This window comes from Sturnus vulgaris, chromosome 11, assembly GCF_052056855.1.
Source record: "Sturnus vulgaris isolate bStuVul1 chromosome 11, bStuVul1.hap1, whole genome shotgun sequence".
Taxonomy (NCBI): Eukaryota; Metazoa; Chordata; class Aves; order Passeriformes; family Sturnidae; genus Sturnus; species Sturnus vulgaris.
Genome location: NC_142253.1, coordinates 18,472,307 through 18,492,453, shown reverse-complemented (window position 1 = coordinate 18,492,453; position 20,147 = coordinate 18,472,307). Strand labels below are relative to the sequence as shown.

At 44.1% G+C, this 20,147-nt stretch overlaps 1 protein-coding gene across 1 annotated transcript in view; it reads right to left on the bottom strand.

Moving 5' to 3' along the window:
• The window catches only part of SYN2 (synapsin II), a 153,402-nt gene extending 134,657 nt beyond the window's left edge, over nucleotides 1-18,745 (bottom strand). Inside the window, exon 1 of the mRNA XM_014869769.2 lies at nucleotides 18,230-18,745. Within this exon, the coding sequence (XP_014725255.1) occupies nucleotides 18,230-18,603 (374 nt within the window). The 5' untranslated portion in view covers nucleotides 18,604-18,745. The remainder of the gene's footprint in view (nucleotides 1-18,229) is intronic.
• Between the last annotated feature and the right edge of the window lie 1,402 nt (nucleotides 18,746-20,147).

Here is a 20,147-nt window from a genome sequence, read left to right as displayed (position 1 = left end):
TTTGTCTAATTTATAGATGAGCAGTTCATCCCAGACACTTTGAGGTCACTACCTAGCACTATTAATACATTCCAGAATTACCTGAAGGCCTTAACTCACAGAATTTTATTACCAAAAAAAAAAAAAAAAGCCAAGATACTAACTTTGCACACTCCTCCTGCAGAAATTTCCTAATATTTGCAAGATTAATGAGCGAAAAAAAGAAAGTAAAGATGAAATGTTTCATATTTTTGTTACTAAATTATTGTTCCCTTCTTCTGGTAAATCAATTTACATAAAGAAGTTACCCTATAAAAAGCACTCTGACTCAGAGGTAAGGAGCCTGTTATTCTGCCTTGTGCTACAGATTCTTTATTTTGCAGACAATAAATATTTATATGTATTTAAAATACTCTTTTCAAACTGCTTTCTATTAATGACATTACCTCAATTATGCAAGAATAATATAATAATAATAATAAGAAGAATTATTCTTATAATAAAAATCACAAGGATAATGCACCTGTGAGCAGGTGCAGTACAGTGGATGACACATCAAGCAAAACTTCTCTCACTGCAGAGTTTGGAAAGAGTAAAACCAAATCCTGAAATTGTAAATATGAAAATTTAAAATGTCTATGAAAAATTGAGCAGAAAACTTGGTTTACTTGCCAAAGTGTAAAGCTGAATGCCACTTGGAAAAGTGAGAAAAAAAATCCATAAAAATACCAAATCTAAAGAGAACACAAAGAAAACACAATTGGAAGAATAGAAGTTCTCTAGATTTTTCAATCAGTAAGCACCAGGTAATTATTTAATTCCTGCCTTTCTGATCTGAAACAAAACAAATCTGTGATTATTCAATCCAAAATAACTTTCTGCATCTTGTGCTTAAATGTTGTCTCTGTTACTGACAAGAACTAAATCTAAAATACTGATAAATACTGCAATAAAACACTCACTCAAGCCAGCCCTGTCTGCCCCTTGTTTATCTACAACAAACCCAGAAATCAAAAGCTTCATCTCACCAGCCAGCAGAGTGATTTCCAAATAATTTCCCACTGAAAATTGATCTGGAATCCAAGTTGCTCATAAATATTCCAGTTTTTTTCCTCTTAAACATCTCACTGCACCAAAGAGCTCCTGAAAGCAATTGATGGAGGAAAGGGTTCCACCATCAGCTCAGAATAAATTGCTGAATTATTTACATTAGAAAAGGGTAGGAAGCGTGGGGAATGTTCTGTTGGTTTGCCAAAGGATCTTAGGGAAAAATTAGTGAGAATAATTGGTTAGGTAACATTTAAACACTTGTGCAGAAAATAAACTGAGGCTGTAATCCCCTAAATCTTGCAAGGTTGCATTCTAAACTTCCCAAAATGTCTTCCCAAGTGGCACCTTTTCAAAGAACTATAAAGCCTGTCAGATTGATTTCATCTTGAAACCTCAGATCTTTGCTGCATGCTTCATCTCTACAGAACACGGTTTAAAACGCCAGCACCACCAAGGTTTGTCCAAACCACCCTAATCAGCCTCATCATTTACAAATATTCAATGAAGAAAAACATTTTAAGAGTTAAAAAAGGCTGTCAGTGAGTGAAGAGAGAAGGGGAATTTTATTAAAGTAACAACTCTCCAGTTTTTAGCCAGCATGTAAATTGAAAAAGGTAATCTCAGTTTATCGCCTGAGCCTGGGTGCAGCTTCAAACAGGAGCACCAGAAAAAGCTGCTCAAAGCACCCTGACACCCTGCATGGAAAACTGGGACTTGGGCTGGGGGCTGAGCTGGTTTTGAACCTGAATGTATTTGGTGATTGTATTGTATTTGTAATGGTGACATTTGACTTCAGCACTCGATAGCCACATGGTCAAGGGCACCTGATGAGATGGTGGCCCTGGTTAGGAAGGGCAGGATTGCCAGGCTGGGTGTCTGGGGTGAAGCTGTAACACTGGTGCCAGGGAACAGATCCCCGGGAGACTCCAGATGGAGGAGAAGGAGGGCACGAACACAAATCCTCCAGGATTTCCCAACAGCGTGACAAGTCAGGAAAGAATTTCCATTGTTGTCATTCTATCCAAGCAGAGACTCAGCTCTAAACTTGAAAACAAACTCACAGGAGAAGAGAGAGCCAGGAATCAATGGAACAAGAACTAAGAGCTGCCACAGTGTGGAACACAGGACAGAGATGCTTTTCCCCTTCCCTCCATTCCCAATGACACAGCAATGCAGAGCCTGGACAGCTTTTGGGAGGACAGTGGAACCTTTGCTGTGTCCTCCCAAAAACACAAGGAACCCTGACCTCCCTCCACTCTCCACATTCCACCTCCTGCAGATTCTGACAGCTCTGGGCATCTTTTAATTCCATCATCTTTGGGCATCTTTTAATGAAAATCGGTTTCAGTAAAGCCTCTGACAGCTTTTACAGTAATGTAAACTATCTTAGAATAAAGAAATAACCCTTTATTCGACCCGTTTCTTCTGAATTAAGAAAAAAATTAACCCCTGTGCTGAAAAACACAGCCACACTTCACACTGGAAATGTGATAAACTCCTGGTGTTTGCAGAGGATGGAGATGTCCTGGAGGATGGAGATGTCCCAGAGGATGGAGAAGTTCCTAGTGATCACATTAAAAATTCACTGTTCCCTACATTTTTCCACCTTCCTGCCTGTCTGCCTCACTCTAGCAGCGTGCTGTCTGTGGGACAATGATTTTGTACACCCAGGGTGAAACCTTTCCTGTGTGTGAGTGTTCAGGAGAGCTGCGGGGACCGGGGGCGGTGCGGGGACGAGGGCAGCAGCAGCAGGAGCAGAATCAGAATCAGCAGCAGAATCAGAATCAGAATCGGAATCGGAATCAGAATCAGCAGCAGCAGAATCAGAATCAGAGTCAGAATCAGCAACAGCAGCAGAATCAGAATCAGAATCGGAATCGGAATCCGAATCAGAAGCAGCAGCAGCAGCAGAATTGGAATCAGAATCAGGATCGGAATCGGAATCGGAATCGGAATCAGAATCAGGATCAGAATCGGAATCAGAATCAGAATCAAATCAGAATCAAATCAGCAGCAGCAGCAGAATCGGAATCGGAATCAGAATCAGGATCAGAATCGGAATCAGAATCAGAATCAAATCAGAATCAGAAGCAGCAGCAGCAGCAGGAGCAGAATCAGAATCAGAATCAGAATCAGAATCAAATCAGAATCGGAATCAGCAGCAGGAGCAGAATCAGAATCTGAATCAGAATCGGAATCGGAATCAGAATCAAATCAGAATCGGAATCAGCAGCAGCAGCAGCAGCGGCCGCCCCCGGCCCCGGCCCCGGGGGAAGGAGCCGCAGCTGAGTCACGGCTCTGCCTCTCCCCCTGCCAGGGATTTTCTCTCCGAGCTCACAGACATCGCTGTGACGAGGAATTCTTCCTTTCTGGGCTGAGCCTCCAGCGTTTTGACGTCTAAAATGAGGAATTTGTACTGGTGCATCCTTGTCCCTGCTCCGTGGTTAATGCCCCTTTCCCCCAATATCTCTGCTCAGGCTTTTGCTGGAATCCAAGGATGAAATAAAATCCATCATCATAAAAAATTAGTGTTAATTTCCACGTCCATTAACTTATCCAAACAGTTATATTTATTTAAACTACAAAGTATTTGCACTGGACTTGAGTTGTTTCTTAAAACAATTCAAATATGCACAATTTTATATTTATTACTATATCCTTACCAGCCTTGGAAATTCAGGAAACAGATCCAAACTCTGAACTTACAATTCCTTTGGATAAACCCTCTGCTTCAGAAATGTGGCAAATCTATTCCAATGGTTTGCTACGATGGACAAGGTTTAGTCTTTGCTCTCCCTCAGAAGTCAGGAGGTCAAAGCCTCCTTTCCTGAAATGTTTTCCAAATGATCAGCCCAGTGAAAGAAAAAAATTCCAAAGACAAGGTTCAGAACTGCAGGAATTATAATCATTAAAAAGAAATTATCTGTAAAAGTCAAATGAGCAAAAGATGCTCTTTGGCACCCAAAACCTCTGGTATTCCAAGCTGGTTAACATATGGAACATGAGACTGAAGCCAGTTTATAATTACTCCACTGAAAGTTCTCTGTTAGTATTTATGTGTTTAATTCTACATTTACTAGATGCCCGTGGGGATAAATATGTTTTGCTACTCGTTCTGGATATGCCTGTAAAGCAGCAGAGAAATAGAGATAAATAATAATTCAGTGCAGAAAAACAGTTCTTTTTGTTTATTTTAAATCCCACTGCTCTGTATGTTCCACAAATACCTAATCTACCAAAAATAGGCTGCAAAAGTCGACCTTGGTGCACCCTGGAGGTGTCAGAGCTCTGGGCTGGTGACAAGGTGGGGATTGGGCAAAGCTTGGATTTAAATCCATTTCCTTCATTTGATGGAATTTCTCACTCATATGATAATTCTTTACTGCTAATTTTTTTTTTTTTTAATGTAAAATTTAGGAAGCTCCCTACACGTCATGGCCAAGAGCACTCCTGACTTGTAAGAAAACTAAAAACCAAAAAGGCAAATATGGGCTTGCCTGCAATTCCTGTACTGATTACAAATACGTTGTGGTGTTTTAAAGTAATTTTCTGGATCAATACCTGACCAAGAGCCAAATTCTCTTCTGTCCCAACCCTGCCCATCCTTGCAGAGCTGGAGCCTTAACTCAAAGCTGTCCAACTCTCAATTTCATCCTCCTCTTGATTTATTTTGCAATTTGTAACTCTGTGCCCCATGATTCAAGCAAACAAATCACAGGTTCAGCAAAGCTCTGCCAATCCTGACAAGGTGAATGAGATTTTCTCTGCATTCCCCAGTCTGCCATGAGGATTTGTTTCTTCACTAATTCTTGGCCTCAACAGCAAAATATAAACAGTTGTTTGTGAGTGTTGTTATTTCTTCCACATGATTCGGTCTTTCATCACAATCTGGAGTCAGATGAAAAATTTGAGATTATTGATGGATGTTCCTTCTCCAGGAGCATCCTGCAACGTACATGAAAAATTTAGGACTTGCTCAATCTGTCTTCTCAAAAGTTGAAATGCTGCAATGCTAAAAATGTGTACGAGAAAAGGGCATGAAAAATTGGAAGAAGTTGATGCACATTTAAACACTTCCCTATGAAAATGCAGTTTCAGTATTCCTCCAGTGTACTTGTAACATACCAAAAAGGAATATTGGAATTTTGGAATACAGGACATTCCAGTAATTCATTTCTGAATTGTGCTATCCAGTTATGGGGACCAAATTGCTACCAAAGTCTGCTTTGCCACTGCCACTAGAAGATGTTGTTAGTGCACGTGAACAAATATGGAAATTTAAGTACTCTACACATCTTGCCTTAATTTGATTCTTTTTAAACACCAAGATCATCACAGGGAATCTGGAAGGTCAATTGGGCTTTCAGGAAGGAGTAGATATTGGGATAAAGTGCAAGATGAATGTGTGGTAATAACAAATTCTTACAACTGAATGTTCTGTATTAATTAGGGGCCACAGATACTTTATCTTTGATAAATTCTGTTAAAGAGGAAGAGCAAGAGGAAAAGTTAATTTCATACAGACAGCAAGAGCACAAGGAAAGAACTTTGAATTATGACAACTTAAATGCATTTGATCCTGTAATTTAAAAGTAGGGTAAAACAAGAATCTGTTCAGGTACTGAATGTAATTCAATGTATCAGTGATGAACTGAGTGTATCAATAAGCAGCCATGAGAATTTTCAAATCCATTGTTACAGCTTCAGCAAGGACAATTTCTTCCAGCCCATGTGCCCTTTACAAGCTGAGTATTTCTAATCAGTGAGAGCTGAATGACCAAAGGAATAAACGAGAATGGGAGAGGAGGGGAAAGCAAAAACAAAACTTCTGGAAATGTGGGTTAGGAAAAACTTGGCTCTGCTGTGAACTCACCCATCCCACAGGAGTGAGGGACTGAGGTGAGCAGAGCCAAGAGCCAATTTCCAGCACCCAATTTCCAGTGCTTTCTGCCTTTTCTCATGGTGGAACCATCATTTGCATTTAATCATGCTGTTCATAAAAGGCTTTTGGAAGGCCACAGAAACAGTAGAATGTAATCTCATTATTCCAGCACAAAGAAATAGGACAATGTAATCCCTTTTATTCCAACACCAAGAAATTCAGGCAAGGTGATCTCTCAGTGGCTGAGCCACAAGAGAATTGCAAGCCCCAATTATCTGATTTTTTCTCCAAAGAAGTGCCATAAATGGAAAATTGGAAAATTGGAAAATTTCTCCAAGTGAAAAAGGCATAAACTAAACATGTATTTATCCCACCAAAATACTGGAGAGGGGATTTTTTAACAATGCCTGCATTAGCTACAAGGATACTTTATGCAGAAATCAGGCAGCTACCTTAGAGAAAATGTGTTTGAATAATGGCAAGTGTTTTACTTTTTGGCAACCTCCTGAGCTGCACAATTATGTCACTGTTCATTCTGTGATGAGTTCTTGATGTAAAAGTCGAAATTTTCCATTATCTTCCAACTTTTTCTTTAAGAGGACTCTAGAAAAACAGGAGGTGAACAGGAAGAGAATTTCCCAGGTGACAATTCCTGGTGGACTGTGGCTCTCCCACCCCCTGGGGATGGTTTAGAAGGGTGGTTGTTAATGGGAAAGGAAGCTGGAAAATGTCACAAAGATCATGGCCTGCAGCTCTCCTGGTCACAGAGCTGTGCTGGAGCTGCACTCCACTGAATTCTTTAATTTGCTTGGAAAAGCCTCAGAATTCCTGTTTTTGTGGAGGTATTTACTCCACTTTACAGCTTAAGATAGAAATTTATCAGCAGAGTCTCACCATTTTTGTCACATTAATTTAATGTCAGAACTTTTGCTTATTTGAAAGGAAGGGTGACAGATTAAAGTCAGGAATCAATTCCTCAGAAAAATCAACAAGCAGCTTGAAACAGCTCTTGTAAAAAGGAACAGCAAGTAAAAATGTCATGACTAACCACAGCATATTATTTCCCCAAAAAAATCATTGCTGCCACATGCAGATACTTCACTGCTCATGTGGAAACAATACAAGAGTAAATAAACAGAGGAATTGTGAACAGAACATGCCTAATCACTATTTAATGCCTTTCACTGTCATTTCCAAGCCTCCACAGTAATTTCATCCTAAATGTTCTATTTTGGTTGCAACACAAAGGGCCAGATTAGAAGTTTTCAATAAAAAAAAAAAAGACAATGACATGAAAACTTCATATACTTGGATTTTTCTTCTTCATCCTTTCCAAAAGGTTTCAGTAATGGTTGATTCAAGCAAAAGCAATTTTTGAAATATTATTTTTAAGTAAAAGTTTCAACTTTTAAATAGTTCTTGAAGTCTGCTCTATTGTGTTTTAACATGGTTAGATGACTGCACACTGACCTCAAAACATGCAGCAGTATTAGTGGGGACAGTTGACAAGGAGAATTGTAAAAGGCAGTAACTGTGCATCAGTTTAATTTGAGTTTGGACAGAAAAAAAACCTTATTCCATCTAAATACAATAAAAGAATCTACACAGGCAGGTCCTGTGCACTGGAATTTATACAGAAATATTTTTGAGAGGGTATTAAAGATAATTGAATATCTATAATTTTAACTATCTGATCAGAGCTGTTTCTAATCAATTTATTTTCCATTTACAGACGTACAGAACTTGTCCTACAGTCACGGGTTTTTACCCTGAGTTTTCAGCAATGTTTCAGACAAAACACGAATTTGTCCTCATTATGCAGAACAATTTTATGCCTTATCCAGGAAACTGCCCCTGGATTACTGCAGGCAGACAGATGTGCACACACTTTTACACATGTGCAGATTTACACATGTGCAGATTAAGCTGCTTCTTGCCCCAGATGAAATTAGTTGTGTGTGTTAACGAGATTAGCAGCACACCACTCCAGCCCTGCTGCAGCAGAGATGGGGACTTGGAAACTTCACAAGCTGCTTTTGCTGATTAACACCATTAACTCTGATTTATCTATTACACATAATCCTATTTTCATTAAACATTAAACGTATTTGCTGAAGTCCTCAAAGTGGAAATATTCTGTTCTCATCTCGAGGACTCCAGTGTCTAGATCTAAAGAATTTCAGTCATCTATAGAAAAAAAAACCTACTCTAAAACACTGACTAATTAAAAAAATACAGAAGTGACTTTTAGAACTATTGTTCATCCCTCAAAAATAAACGTTTTCTTGATACCAATTAGGTTTGATTACTTTCAAACACTCAGTTGAAAATTCCCAAACCGAAGCAAGCCTTGGAATGAATTAATGTGCTTTACACCTTACAATAGTGTTTGTTAAAGGGTTACATGCACAAAGCCTTCATCCCATCTTGACAGACAGACACACAGAGCAGTTTGCCAGGAGGTTTTCAAGAGGCTGAAACCCTCTGAACTGTAATTCTGTTCCACAGGAAGCATCACCAATTCTAGAGCACCCAGCTAAGAAGTGACAAACAAACACCCAAAGCCTCCATCAGCCCAGGGACAAGCCCAGCAAATCAGAAAATCGAGATTTAATTCTACTGCTACCACATAAAGTCACACAGAGCCTGGAATTCAGGATACCAGCACCTGGTGTGTTTATTCTAGGTTGAAATTCTTCCAGAGAGCTGTTCCTGAAATCCAGGGACATAATCACCCAGGGATTTGGACAATGACATCACACCCTGCCATTTCACTGTGCAGTTGTATTTCACTCTAAAGGCCACTTAGGGGCTGATTTGCCATCAAGGCACAGCCCAACAGCCAAGGAGCTGGGAGCTGAGAGGGATACTTATAATGGTCACAATATTCAGGGGAAAAAAGAAAACAACAAAAAGAAACCCACCAAGCAATAACCCCAAAGCTTCATTAGCTGCCTGATTTTTTTGGAAAGGCCTTCTAGCAAATAAAAGGATAAAACAGCTGCAAGAAAACCTAACAGAAAAGCACTGCTGTAAGAGCCTCAGCAACCCAGTGGAAGTGATTTGAGTAGAAATAATGTAAACCTAATTATACTTTATATTAGTGTCTCCCTTGACTCCTCCCAGGTATTCCTATTGCCAAGGAAGGTGATCTTACCCTCGTGTACATTGAATTGCTGCTGGTTCACATCAGACATTTCTTCCTTAGTAAGGAAATTAATCAGCACAAAAAAACCCACCTAAAACACGGGTCCAACTGAAAGAATTTAGGCAGGGAACAGCCTGACACAAATCCTGAATCACTAAATCCCAGAACTTCTGCATTGTGAGCCACACACAGCTCATGAGACCTGTTTTCAAAAAAACTGAGTTACTTTTCACTGGCACCATGGAAGAGCTTCTTCTCACTCCAGTGCAAGAAAACTACAGCCATGAACTACTTTCTATCTGGACAACATCCACCAGTGAAAATCCTTACAAATTCTTCTCAAAAAAACCCTTCTACATGCAGATACACAAGACTACATACACACAAACACATTTTAAAAGGCCCATCACCAACACTCTTGTCATTTATTGATATATATTGTATGGAACAGCCACACAAGACCCAGGAAAATTACTTTTGGTTTTCTGTTCAAAGACAAAGGCTTCATAAATAATTTTTCCTTATTAAATGTATCCCTAGGATTTTTATTTACCTTGAGCAGTAGATGGCTGAGACACCAACTCTGGAGTAAAACAAATTCTGCACTCACAGCACACTATGAAACCATATTGCCACTCACTGGAATTGAATATATTTATCATGTCCTATGATTAAACCTTTCTACCACATGTTCAGAATCACCAATTGGATATGATGGCTTTTCTAATATTGATTTAGAAACCTTTAACATCTTTTAAGACTTTCTGAATGCTGAAGAGTGTGTATACATAGAAACTGTCATTGGGAATGATCTGCAGTGCAAAAGAAGCCACTGAAACAAACCAAGAGGTGGTGAAATAATGCTGATCTTCCTCTCTGAAACCATCCGGGTTTCCCTGAGCAAATGTGAGACTTGAGAGACTGTGACTGATCTCCTATTGGAGTTTAATCCCCTAAATCTGGGCTGTGTCAGTGGAATTATCATCTGGTTTATTAGTAAAAAATCAGAAGGAATAAAGAAGAAATGAGGTCAAACAGAGCAAACATGAGGTCAGGAATGGAGCTGTGTACACACAGACCTGGGGCAAGCCATGAATTCAATGAATCCCACTCCCACCTGAATTGCAGAAGGGGTGAGCAGCCGTGCCCTGGCACCAGGTGATGGGCACAGGACCCCGGCAGGAGCCCCCACATCCCTCAGCATTCCCTGGCACAGCTGCACTGAGCTTGGTGCTTCTGGAGCCCTGCACTGCCTGAGACACTTGGGCTGTGCAGGAAAACCAGGATTTTACATCCAGTGTCCTCTGAGTTAAACACTTCTGTCACTTTAGCTTGAAAAGCATAAAGAAGGATGTGACCTCAGCCACCTGATGCCTTAGCATTTCAGCTTTTCTATTTTTCGTGTATTTGCAATCCTGCAGTTCTTTAGTGTAGAACTCTAAACTCCACACACAGTGTCAGCTGCTGCTTTCCCATTCTGCTCACACACAACAATTCCTCTCCAGCCTGGCAATCAAGGACCCCTCACTGCCCCAGGGCCCAGAGATGGAAACAAAAGTGAATTGGGGGCAGCAAACTCGGGGTAAATGACTTCATGACCTGGAGCTGGAATTGGGAGATTAACCCCAATGTGCAAATGGACCAAACTTATCAAAGTGTGCAAACCCCTGACCCAGGGTCCATTTTGGGTGCAGCCCTGGGGGGCTTTGTCTGCCCCAAATGTACCTGAAGGGTCTTCAATAAACAGAACAATAAATAGAACTGCTTTTATTGCCTTCATTCTGTCTGCCCTCTGTTTGTAGGGAACCCCAAAAAGGCACCACACCAGCTGTTTGTTAGGAATCTGTTCATTCATATTTGTGTGTCAGCCAGGGAGGGACAACCTGTGGGGACGGTGAGGGTGGAAAAAGAACAAAATCTTTGCCCTTTGTGCCCGAGGCTGAGACAGCCTGGGAGCTCGGGGCTGTCCCTGGGAGGGTCGGTGTGCCCGGGCACAGATAAAGATGTTTAATTAGCAGGAGCAGCAGTGCAGCCGAGCGAGGAGTTTTCATTCCAGAGCCAGGGCAGAGGCTGCCCTCCCACCATGTGAGGTTTTATCACCTCACTGCACATTTTTGTCACTGCACAAGGCAAGCTGACTCCTCTTTGGAAGCAATGTCATTACTGCAGGTAACATTTTATTTCATCATTTATGGCTTCGCTTTTTGTCATCTACAACATTGCTTTCTCTGCCAATTTACTCTTTTCCATTCTTGACAATTTTTCCACCTGCCTGTAATTACCCTTTGCTGCTGTGTTCAACCAAGCAGGTCCAAATTCCTTCTGTGGAGGTTCTGTACCCAAACCTGCCTGCCTGCATTTGTTATTCCCTTGCTCAAACACAAGTTTATACTCAAACACGGATTTTTCACTCAAGTCTTACCACATCTTTAAATGCAGATTGCAGTGTACCTCATTTATAAATTTATAAACTCCCCAAACATCAATTATTTCAGTGGTATTGAAACAGATTTCTGCAGTTTAAAGCATTCTTAATGGGATATAATTATGTGATATTGGACATGGTGTTTCTGTGGGTCACTCACACGGTGCTATTAAGAACTGGGTACTAAAACTGCATAAAATGAAGTCACTACTTTTAGAAAATCCTGTAGGAATATTTAGCATCAATCTTTTGGGGAAACATGCTTGCAGCAAAAATGGCTTTTCCGGGGTCCTGCAGTGTTTACACAATGGCAAACCCCATCCATATAAAACAGGGAGTCCTCTACACACACTTTTGCAAAATGAAGAATAAAATATCTAACATTGTAGTTTTTAATACCCTTTTGTTCCATGCCTTTCCTATTTCAACAGGTTACAATTTACTACTGGCAGGCCATTATCAAATTCTGAATAGGTTGCAAGTAGAATTTCTTATTTTACGTGGTTCCATAGTCTACCAAGAAATGTGTTATTCCTTTTATCTCTCACTTCAGCCTCATTTCTTTGAAATGTACCTCCCTGAAATTCATTATTTCCTTGTCAATTTTTCCATTTCCGTTCTCTGAAGGCAAACTTTAGAAGAAAACGTTGGCAAACTTTTTTTCTCTAACATTACCTGTTCAACTAAACATGTTACTATAGCTTTCATTAGGCTTCAGAGGCATTTCTATTGTCTCTTAAAAGTAGGGAAAAAAGAAAAAAGTCACTTGGATCCCCTGTCCAGGGGACAGGGATTGGGATAGGGGTGACACCAGAATCTGTCTGAATTTGTGGCCAGCATCTCATTTATACTCAGCTGCCTAAAATAACATTAGAGCCTGCCAGAGCTTGTTTGGATAGAGGAGCACACAGAGCACGGAGGAGAAAGTGTTATCCACTGAGAGATCTGGTTCTCATCTTCTATCTTATCAAAAAGGTAATATCTCTCACATACTGTGTTTGCCTATTTATACCAACATAGCAAAATATTACACACAACAGAACTGTGGAGAAACAGAAAAAAAATCAGCAATTTTCTTTCTTAGATCATCTTAAAATACCAGCACAGACATTGTCTGGTGCTGCACCAGCTGCCTGCTGGGAGAGCAGACACAGAACACAGCTTGGGTGAGGCTGCTGCACCCATAAATTCAGATTAAACATGATCCATACTTTGAAATGAAACACACAGAACACAGCTTGGGTGAGGCTGCTGCACCCACAAATTCAGATTTAACACCTTCTATACTTCAGTTAGCTGAGCTGCACTCCCTGCTCCTCCAGCCCTTGCCCAGGGTGAATTAACATTTCAGAAATGGCCAAAGCAGCAGTGTCAAGCCCCATGAGCTGTACTCTACCCCTGAAAGCCCCCGTGCAGGGCTGAGGAGGCAGAGCTCAGGATGAAAGTGCAGGAACCCTCGTGGATTGCTGCATGGGCCCTGCCAGCCTGCAGAGATGTGCTGTCTGTGCCTGCAGCCCTCCTTTAATTGTGGGGTTTTTTTGGATTGCAGAAGCAGAGAGCCCTTAATGCAGAGCTGGGAGCTGCAGGCTGTGCTGGGAACAGGGCTGATCTAGTTACCAATTACCTGCCTGGAAGAAGCACACGCTGGCCTCCTGCAAAAGCTGCTTGCCAGCTCCTTTTTGGAGGGCCAGGACCCCACTCCAAAGGCCACAACTCGAGTGAGACTGAAAGGACTCACAAAGATAATTTTAAAGTGCGAAGTTTTCACATGAAGCAAAAATTGGAGAGAAACCAAAGTAAAACCTTTGTTACCCTTGCTGAGTTTCAGAGGTTTTGAGGAATCTATTGCCACCTTGAAATATGACAGTGTTATACCAAAGGCAAGGTTGTTTTCCTTTAATACCAAGAGTTTCTTTTTGCAAAAGGCATTTTAAATTAGCAAAGGTGATTTAGTATACGTTTTTAGTTCCCATATAAAATATACATATTGATAAGATGATCTTTTCCTTACACCCCAAATTTGGTTAAAGTCTTGAGAGCAGAGACCCTTTAAAAACCTCCTCTCTCCTCTAGAGCACTGCTGGATTTGTCTCCAAGCACATCCCACCTTCAGTCCCAGCGCCAAGGAATCCCTTCCATCCCCTCCACCAGCTCCACCTTTGTCCCGGGCTGGGTTTCCCTCCCCATTTCCCGTCTGGCTCTGGATTTCCTGCTGGCTGCAGGGACATTGTCCTCCCCCAGAGCCATCCCAAAGGACTGCAGAGGGCTCTGGCACAGCAGCTGCCCTCATTTGTGCGTTGTTAAAACCAAGCAACGCCTTCTAAATTTGGAAAAGTCGCTCACTGAAGGCTCGCACTGAATGAAATGAAAGCTGCAGCTACGAAATCAACATGTTACAATTAAATACATCAGAGTTCTAAGCCAGTTGGAGTTGGGAAATACTAATTAGTTATGCACAATTGAGCCATCCCTAATGAACAGAAGAACTGCAGTCAAATTCTCATTGTGGTGTGTCCATGCACGTCTGGTAGTTACAAAAAACAACAACACACACAATTTTAATTCAACCTCATTTCCACCTTCTAGTGAACAAAATGAAACCTCAAAGCAAAAATCAAACCCTAAGAAGCTCATGCTGCTCACTTCAATAATTTTTTGTCATCAAACATTGTTTTTCTGCACTACAACACCAGTGTTCATATTAAAAATATTTCTGATGAGCAGCGTTGGCCCATAAGTGGTAATTTTAAACCAGAAAGTTTGCTCCTCATTTAGCATTTGTCCCAGCCATTCGGGCTTATCTTTGGAGCCTGTCACAAACTGAGTAACTATTCAGGCAGTAAACATGAAGGGAAATGTGTAATTGTCTGTGAAAAAAAAAAAAAAAGAAAAAAGAAAAAAAGGTACTGATACTTACAACCAGATTTGTGCTTAAAAAAATACAAGAACAAAATTTCCCAGCTTCGTTCTTTTTATAATTTCACTGCTGCTGCCAGCAAGGCTTATATCCAAGCTTTAAAGGACAAGACACACTAAGTGATGATTAGTTTTCAATGTTGAAGCAGCTTTCTGAATCTTATACAGAAGTTTTTAATAAAGATAATAATCTATACACAGCACCTTGGCCCCTTGCCACTGATGGATGGCCTCTCATCAGCTGCTTGTTCAGCATTGAATACTCAGGACTTTTTGTGTGCAGAACAAAATGGTTATTTCCCAAAGAAATTAAAGACATTTTAAAATAAACCTATCTAACTGGGAATCTTGGGCACTTAATGCAGAATTAAAAGAGAAGTTGAAGCAAGCTGTCTAGGTTTAACTTAGCTCTCTCAGGGGTCACTTGGATGACCTTGAAGGAATTATTTCACTCCTTAGTTCCCTCCAGTTGTAAAATATCAGCAGAGATCCTCACAGCTGTAAAGCAGCCATGGAAATCTGTCACATCCAATCACCATTAAACCTCACAAGTGCTTCTTGAGGCTCTGCCCTCCCCAGCAGATCCGTGGAGCATCTGTGCATCAGGCACACTCCCTCTGCATCTCAAACCCATCCTCCAGATGTGGGAGCTCGTCAGAGGGTTGGAGGTCAGATATTGGAAATGTCTGCTCAGTATGCAGCTGCAGTGGACAGGACATCACATCCAAATGCACAAAGAACAGGCCTGGAAATAAAATCAGCTTTGCCAATGCCTTTATGGAAATTCACAGAAATTCACAGCACTGGTCCACGGGAAGAGTTTGCACTCCAGGCCACCTCTTCCTTGCGGTGCTGCTCTGGAATGACAGGAAATTTCCGAGATAATTGGGGGATATATTTGCTGGCTATTTGCTTCCACCTGTTGGCCAGAGGGTCATTTATGGTACAAAGTGACCAGGAGAGTCTTCCATGAGAACCAGAACCAACCAAGACCACTTGCCATGGGTTTATTGACTACAACCTTTAGCCTTTTTTCAGTTTGTCCCTTCACTTGTCTCCAAGGCTGGTGGAAAATCTTAGATTCAGGTTGTTTTACAGCCCTGCCTTCGGGAGAAGCACGACCACTAAATGTGCTTGGAAGACTCCAAAGAAGCTGCAGGAAAAGAATTATCCCTTGCAGCTCTAACACACCCTGGACTGAGAAAGGAGGGTGCATTGACACATTAAACTGCATTTACTCTCCCCTTAAGAAGTCGGGAAAATGGTAAAAAGTACACAAATTAGTATGGATAAACCAATTCACCCATTTTCCCCCTGTCCCATGCCATAAAAGTAAAGCAATTGAAATAGAGAATTTCAAAACTTGCAATAGGACAAACCTCTTAGGGCAAGAAATTGAGGAAAGATGTCACTGAGATCAAGATTATAAAATGCAAGGAACAACTGGGATTTGGTCCTGGGTAGAACATCCCAAGTGATTCCACGAGCAACAACAATGTTGAGCTACTAAATCTTAGACTTGAAGTATGAGTCAACCTTTCACAGAAATAACATATGTTGGAAAAAAAGGTCCTTTTTGTCAGGGGTGAGAGTGAATATCCTTTGCTTACAGAAAAAGGTTTGTGCTCCTCTGGCCCTCGCTGAAGAGAGGAACCAGCAAGATTTCAGTGTGATCCTTTGATTGCTATTGAAACTGCAATCCACAAGCAATAGACACGTTTTCAATTTAAGGCAAACAAACACAGCACAGCTCAAAACACCACAAAAGCAAAGGCCAAGCATCTGATCCTCCTGCCAGGAGCAGAGGGCAGCAGCTGGGAGGGTTTCTGGAGGCTCTCAGAGATGCTGGGCTGCTGCTCTGCTGTTATTGACAGGGTTTGCTCATGGCATCACATGACAGAGCTCTGCCACCCTCCCCCTGCAGCACAGCCAGGGAGCCACTGGCACCCACCTGCTGCCCCTCCCAACCTTCCTTTTCCTTGCCCAACTTCTAATCCGTGTTCCATTTTATGCCATAGAGCCAAATACCCCAGCAGGTCAATGCATTCCCACATGGAGATCCCAAGGCACGGAGCGAACTCTTCTGCATGAATTATCAGAATTCACACGTATCTGGAGTTGGAAAGGACTCACCTGGGTCAGATGTATCGTTTTTCAGAACATATTTTAAAATCTTCCACTACAAAATGACTGATTTCTGGGAGAGGAATGAGCCAATGCAACAACAAACTGGTTTTTTTTTTCTAGAACTACTACGTATCCATGTCACATACTATGAGGAGGAGAAAAAAAAGGCAAAAACAAGCAGGCATGAGTAACCTTGTGTGCATTTGTGAGGCTCCCACCTGGAGTGCTCTGGGGGAACTCCCCATGCTGGGCTTTCAAAGCTCTGCCCCTATCAACAGATTGTGTTAATTTGGGGTTAATTTGGGATGCATTTTGTCAAGTACGTAAACCACGTATGTAAAACCATATAAAATACTCAAACTGGCTCCAGTAAGCACGGAAAAATCTCGCAGAAAGAAACCTTATGAACAAATACAGTTATTGAATGTATCAGACAGAGAGCTGTGCACTACAGAATATTAAATAAATAGATGTTCCTGCAAGGCAGGGAGCAGTGTCCATGGATGCATCTCCATGACGTAGCTACAGAGGCTGCCTCAGTCTGGCTGGTACAACCACCTTGTTTTTTCAGACAGAAAAAAAATAAAAAAAAAGAAAAGAAAACCACCCTCCCCAACCAACCACAAAACCAGACAGAAGAAAAAGCCTGGAAAATGTAACAGGTAATGTTACCTCAACATAAATAACGTATCTGCTATAGTTAAAGGCTTGAATTTTCGGTTCAAGCATTTTATTAAAGTACCATTTTAAAGCAAATTGGATCAGATCACAGCACTGCACGAGCCCATGCAGACAGCAAGGCTATAAATTCGAGACGCTGAGAATAAAACCCTAAACCCGCAGTCCATTACCGGCTGATCTCAGCCTTACAAAAACAGACTTGTTTTACTCTGCATTATTTTAAGGCGCTGCTAAAGACCTTCAGCACCGTAATTAGCAACAGCGAACGAGACGCTCGTCAGCTCGGTGTGCAAACACACAAGTTAGCGAGGGATGGCTGGGAATATGTCCTTCCTCTAGAGCACAGCATCCAGCAGTGACAAACAGGTCTGGAACAGCCATAACCTCTCCTGCTGCCACCAGCCAGGCACGCTGATGGCCAAGTCCCACGCTTGGAAAATCCCACATTTTTCATGCTGCCAGCGGGAGCCAAACACGCAGCCCAAATAAAACCGGCCGAGTTAATGAACACGGGCACGAATTGCCGGAGCCAGGGCAGAGGCGAGGGCTGGTACCCGGCATCCCGACCTCCGCCAGAACGGCACGGGAGCTGCGCGGAAACAAACCGGCTCGTAAACACGAATGAACACACGCAACGCCACAGCCACACGCAGCTCCGCGCAGAAATCGCGCCCAGGACACCTCGAGCCAACCTGGCCCTGCACACCAGCTCTTTATTTCGCCAGACAACACGGGATGTGCTCGGTCAGGGCGCTGTACATGTTTTATTTAGTGTTGTGATGGGAAACAGATTTCACGGCTAGCCAGGCGCTCCAGGGCTCGCTGGGTTGTTTTATTTTTGCTCCATCTTCCAGTCCGTGAGCGGGGCCGGTGCGGGGGCTGTGCCCCAGGTGAGCCCGCACCTGCCGGGGAGTGACCGCGGGGAGGATGGGGAAGGACGGGGGGCAAGGAGGATGATGATGATGATGACGGTGATGATGATGATGATGCAGGCGCGGAGGGACATGCGGGGGACACCTACCAGTCCGTGTGCGGCTCGTCGATGACCAGGAGCAGCTTGAACTTTCTGCCGACAGCCGCGGAGACGGCGGCGGACGCGTCCACCAGCCCCGCCGAGGCCGCCGTCTGCTTCACGGCGTTGGAGAGCGAGCTGAAGAAGCTGCTGCCCGTGGACTGCTGCGGCGGCGGCGGCTGCTGCTGCTGGGGGGGCGCGGGCTGCGGCGGCTGCCGGCGCTCCGCGGCCGGCGAGCCCGAGGCGGGGGCCGAGGAGCCCGCGGAAGGCGGCGGCGGCGGCGGCTGCTGCGGCTCCGGCCGCTGCAGGTCGGTCATGTAGCCATTGGGCAGGTTGGCGATGAAGCTGCTGTCCGAGAGCCTGCGCCGCAGAAAGTTCATCATCTGGCCGGGCGGGGGGCTGCGGCGGGGCCGGGAGCGGGCTGTGCGATGCGCGCTCCGCGCTCCCTGTGCCGCTCCGCGCTCCGCTCCGCGCTCTGCCCGCCCGCCGCTCTGCGCCCGCGCTGCCACCGCCCGACGGCAGGGGGCGGCCGAGGGGCGGGCGGGGCGCGGGGAAAGGGAGGGGACAGGGAGGGGAATGGGAGGGGAATGGGGATGGGGATGGGGATGGGGACGGGGACGGGGATGGGGATGGGGATGGGGACCGGGATGGGGATGGGAATGGGGATGGGGACGGGGACGGGGACGGGAATGGGGATGGGGATGGGGACAGGAAAGGGGACAGGGATGAGGATAGCGATGGGGGCAGGAACGGGTACAGGGATGGGGACAGGGATGGGACAAGGATGGAGAGGGTATGGGGACAGGGATGAGGACAGGAATGAGGATGGAGACAGGAACGGGGACAGTGATGGGGGCAGGAACGGTACAGGGATAGGGACAGAGATGAGGACAGTGAGGGGATGGGGACGGGGACGGGGACGGGGATGGGGACGGGGATGGGGATGGGGATGGAGATGGGGACAGGGAGGGGACAGCGATGGGGACACGGATGGGGATGGCACAGGAATGGGGACAGCGATGGGGACAGGAACTGGGAGGGGGACAGGGATGGGGACAGTGATGGGGCCAAGAATGGGTTCAGGGATGGGGACGAAGAAGGGACAGCGATGGGGACAGGCCACAGGCAGCGCGGGGATGGAGCTGTGTGTGCAGCCGGCGCAACAAGGGCCGCGATTCCCCCCGCGACAGCAGCCCCACCGTGCTCAGCGCTGCGGCGGGACGTGAGCATGGAGAGGGAAGCGGTGCTGGGGACAGCTCCGAGCTGGCTCGGGGCACTGCGCCTGCAGCGCATCCCGGGACAGCTCCAGGATCAGCCCGAGCATCCCGGGACAGCTCCAGCCCGAGCAACCCGGGACAGCTCCAGGATCAGCCCGAGCATCCCGGGACAGCTCCAGGATCAGCCCGAGTATCCCTGGACAGCTCCGGCCCGAGCATCCCCTCGGGCACTGCAGCGAGCCAGGGAGTGCCAGCAGTGCCGGCAGTGGCAGCAGTGACAGCAGTGCCAGCAGTGCCGGCAGTGGCAGCAGTGACAGCAGCACCGTCCCGAAGCGGTGGCTGCTAGAAGGAGTAGGCACTGCCACACTTGCATCCCCTGAAATATTAATAAAACCTCTGTAATTACAGACCCCCCACCGGTTTATGTCAGAAATCATGTTTGAGGAAGGGGGTGCTGTGTATTTTCAAGCAATTTTACGTTGTCGTGAGAATTATGGGTGCTTTTCCCACCAGACTTTCTTTAAGAGTAATTTGAATCCTCTTTCCCCTGAGTCTTGAGATAATCACTGTGTATAACATAAAATACATAACTCAGCCCTTATCCTTTTATCCAAGATATTCACAGTCGCAGCTCGTTTTGCTGCTGATCTTTACAGGCCATATTAAGTGTAACAGGTGCTCTAATAATAAACACAGTAAACCCCTGCAAC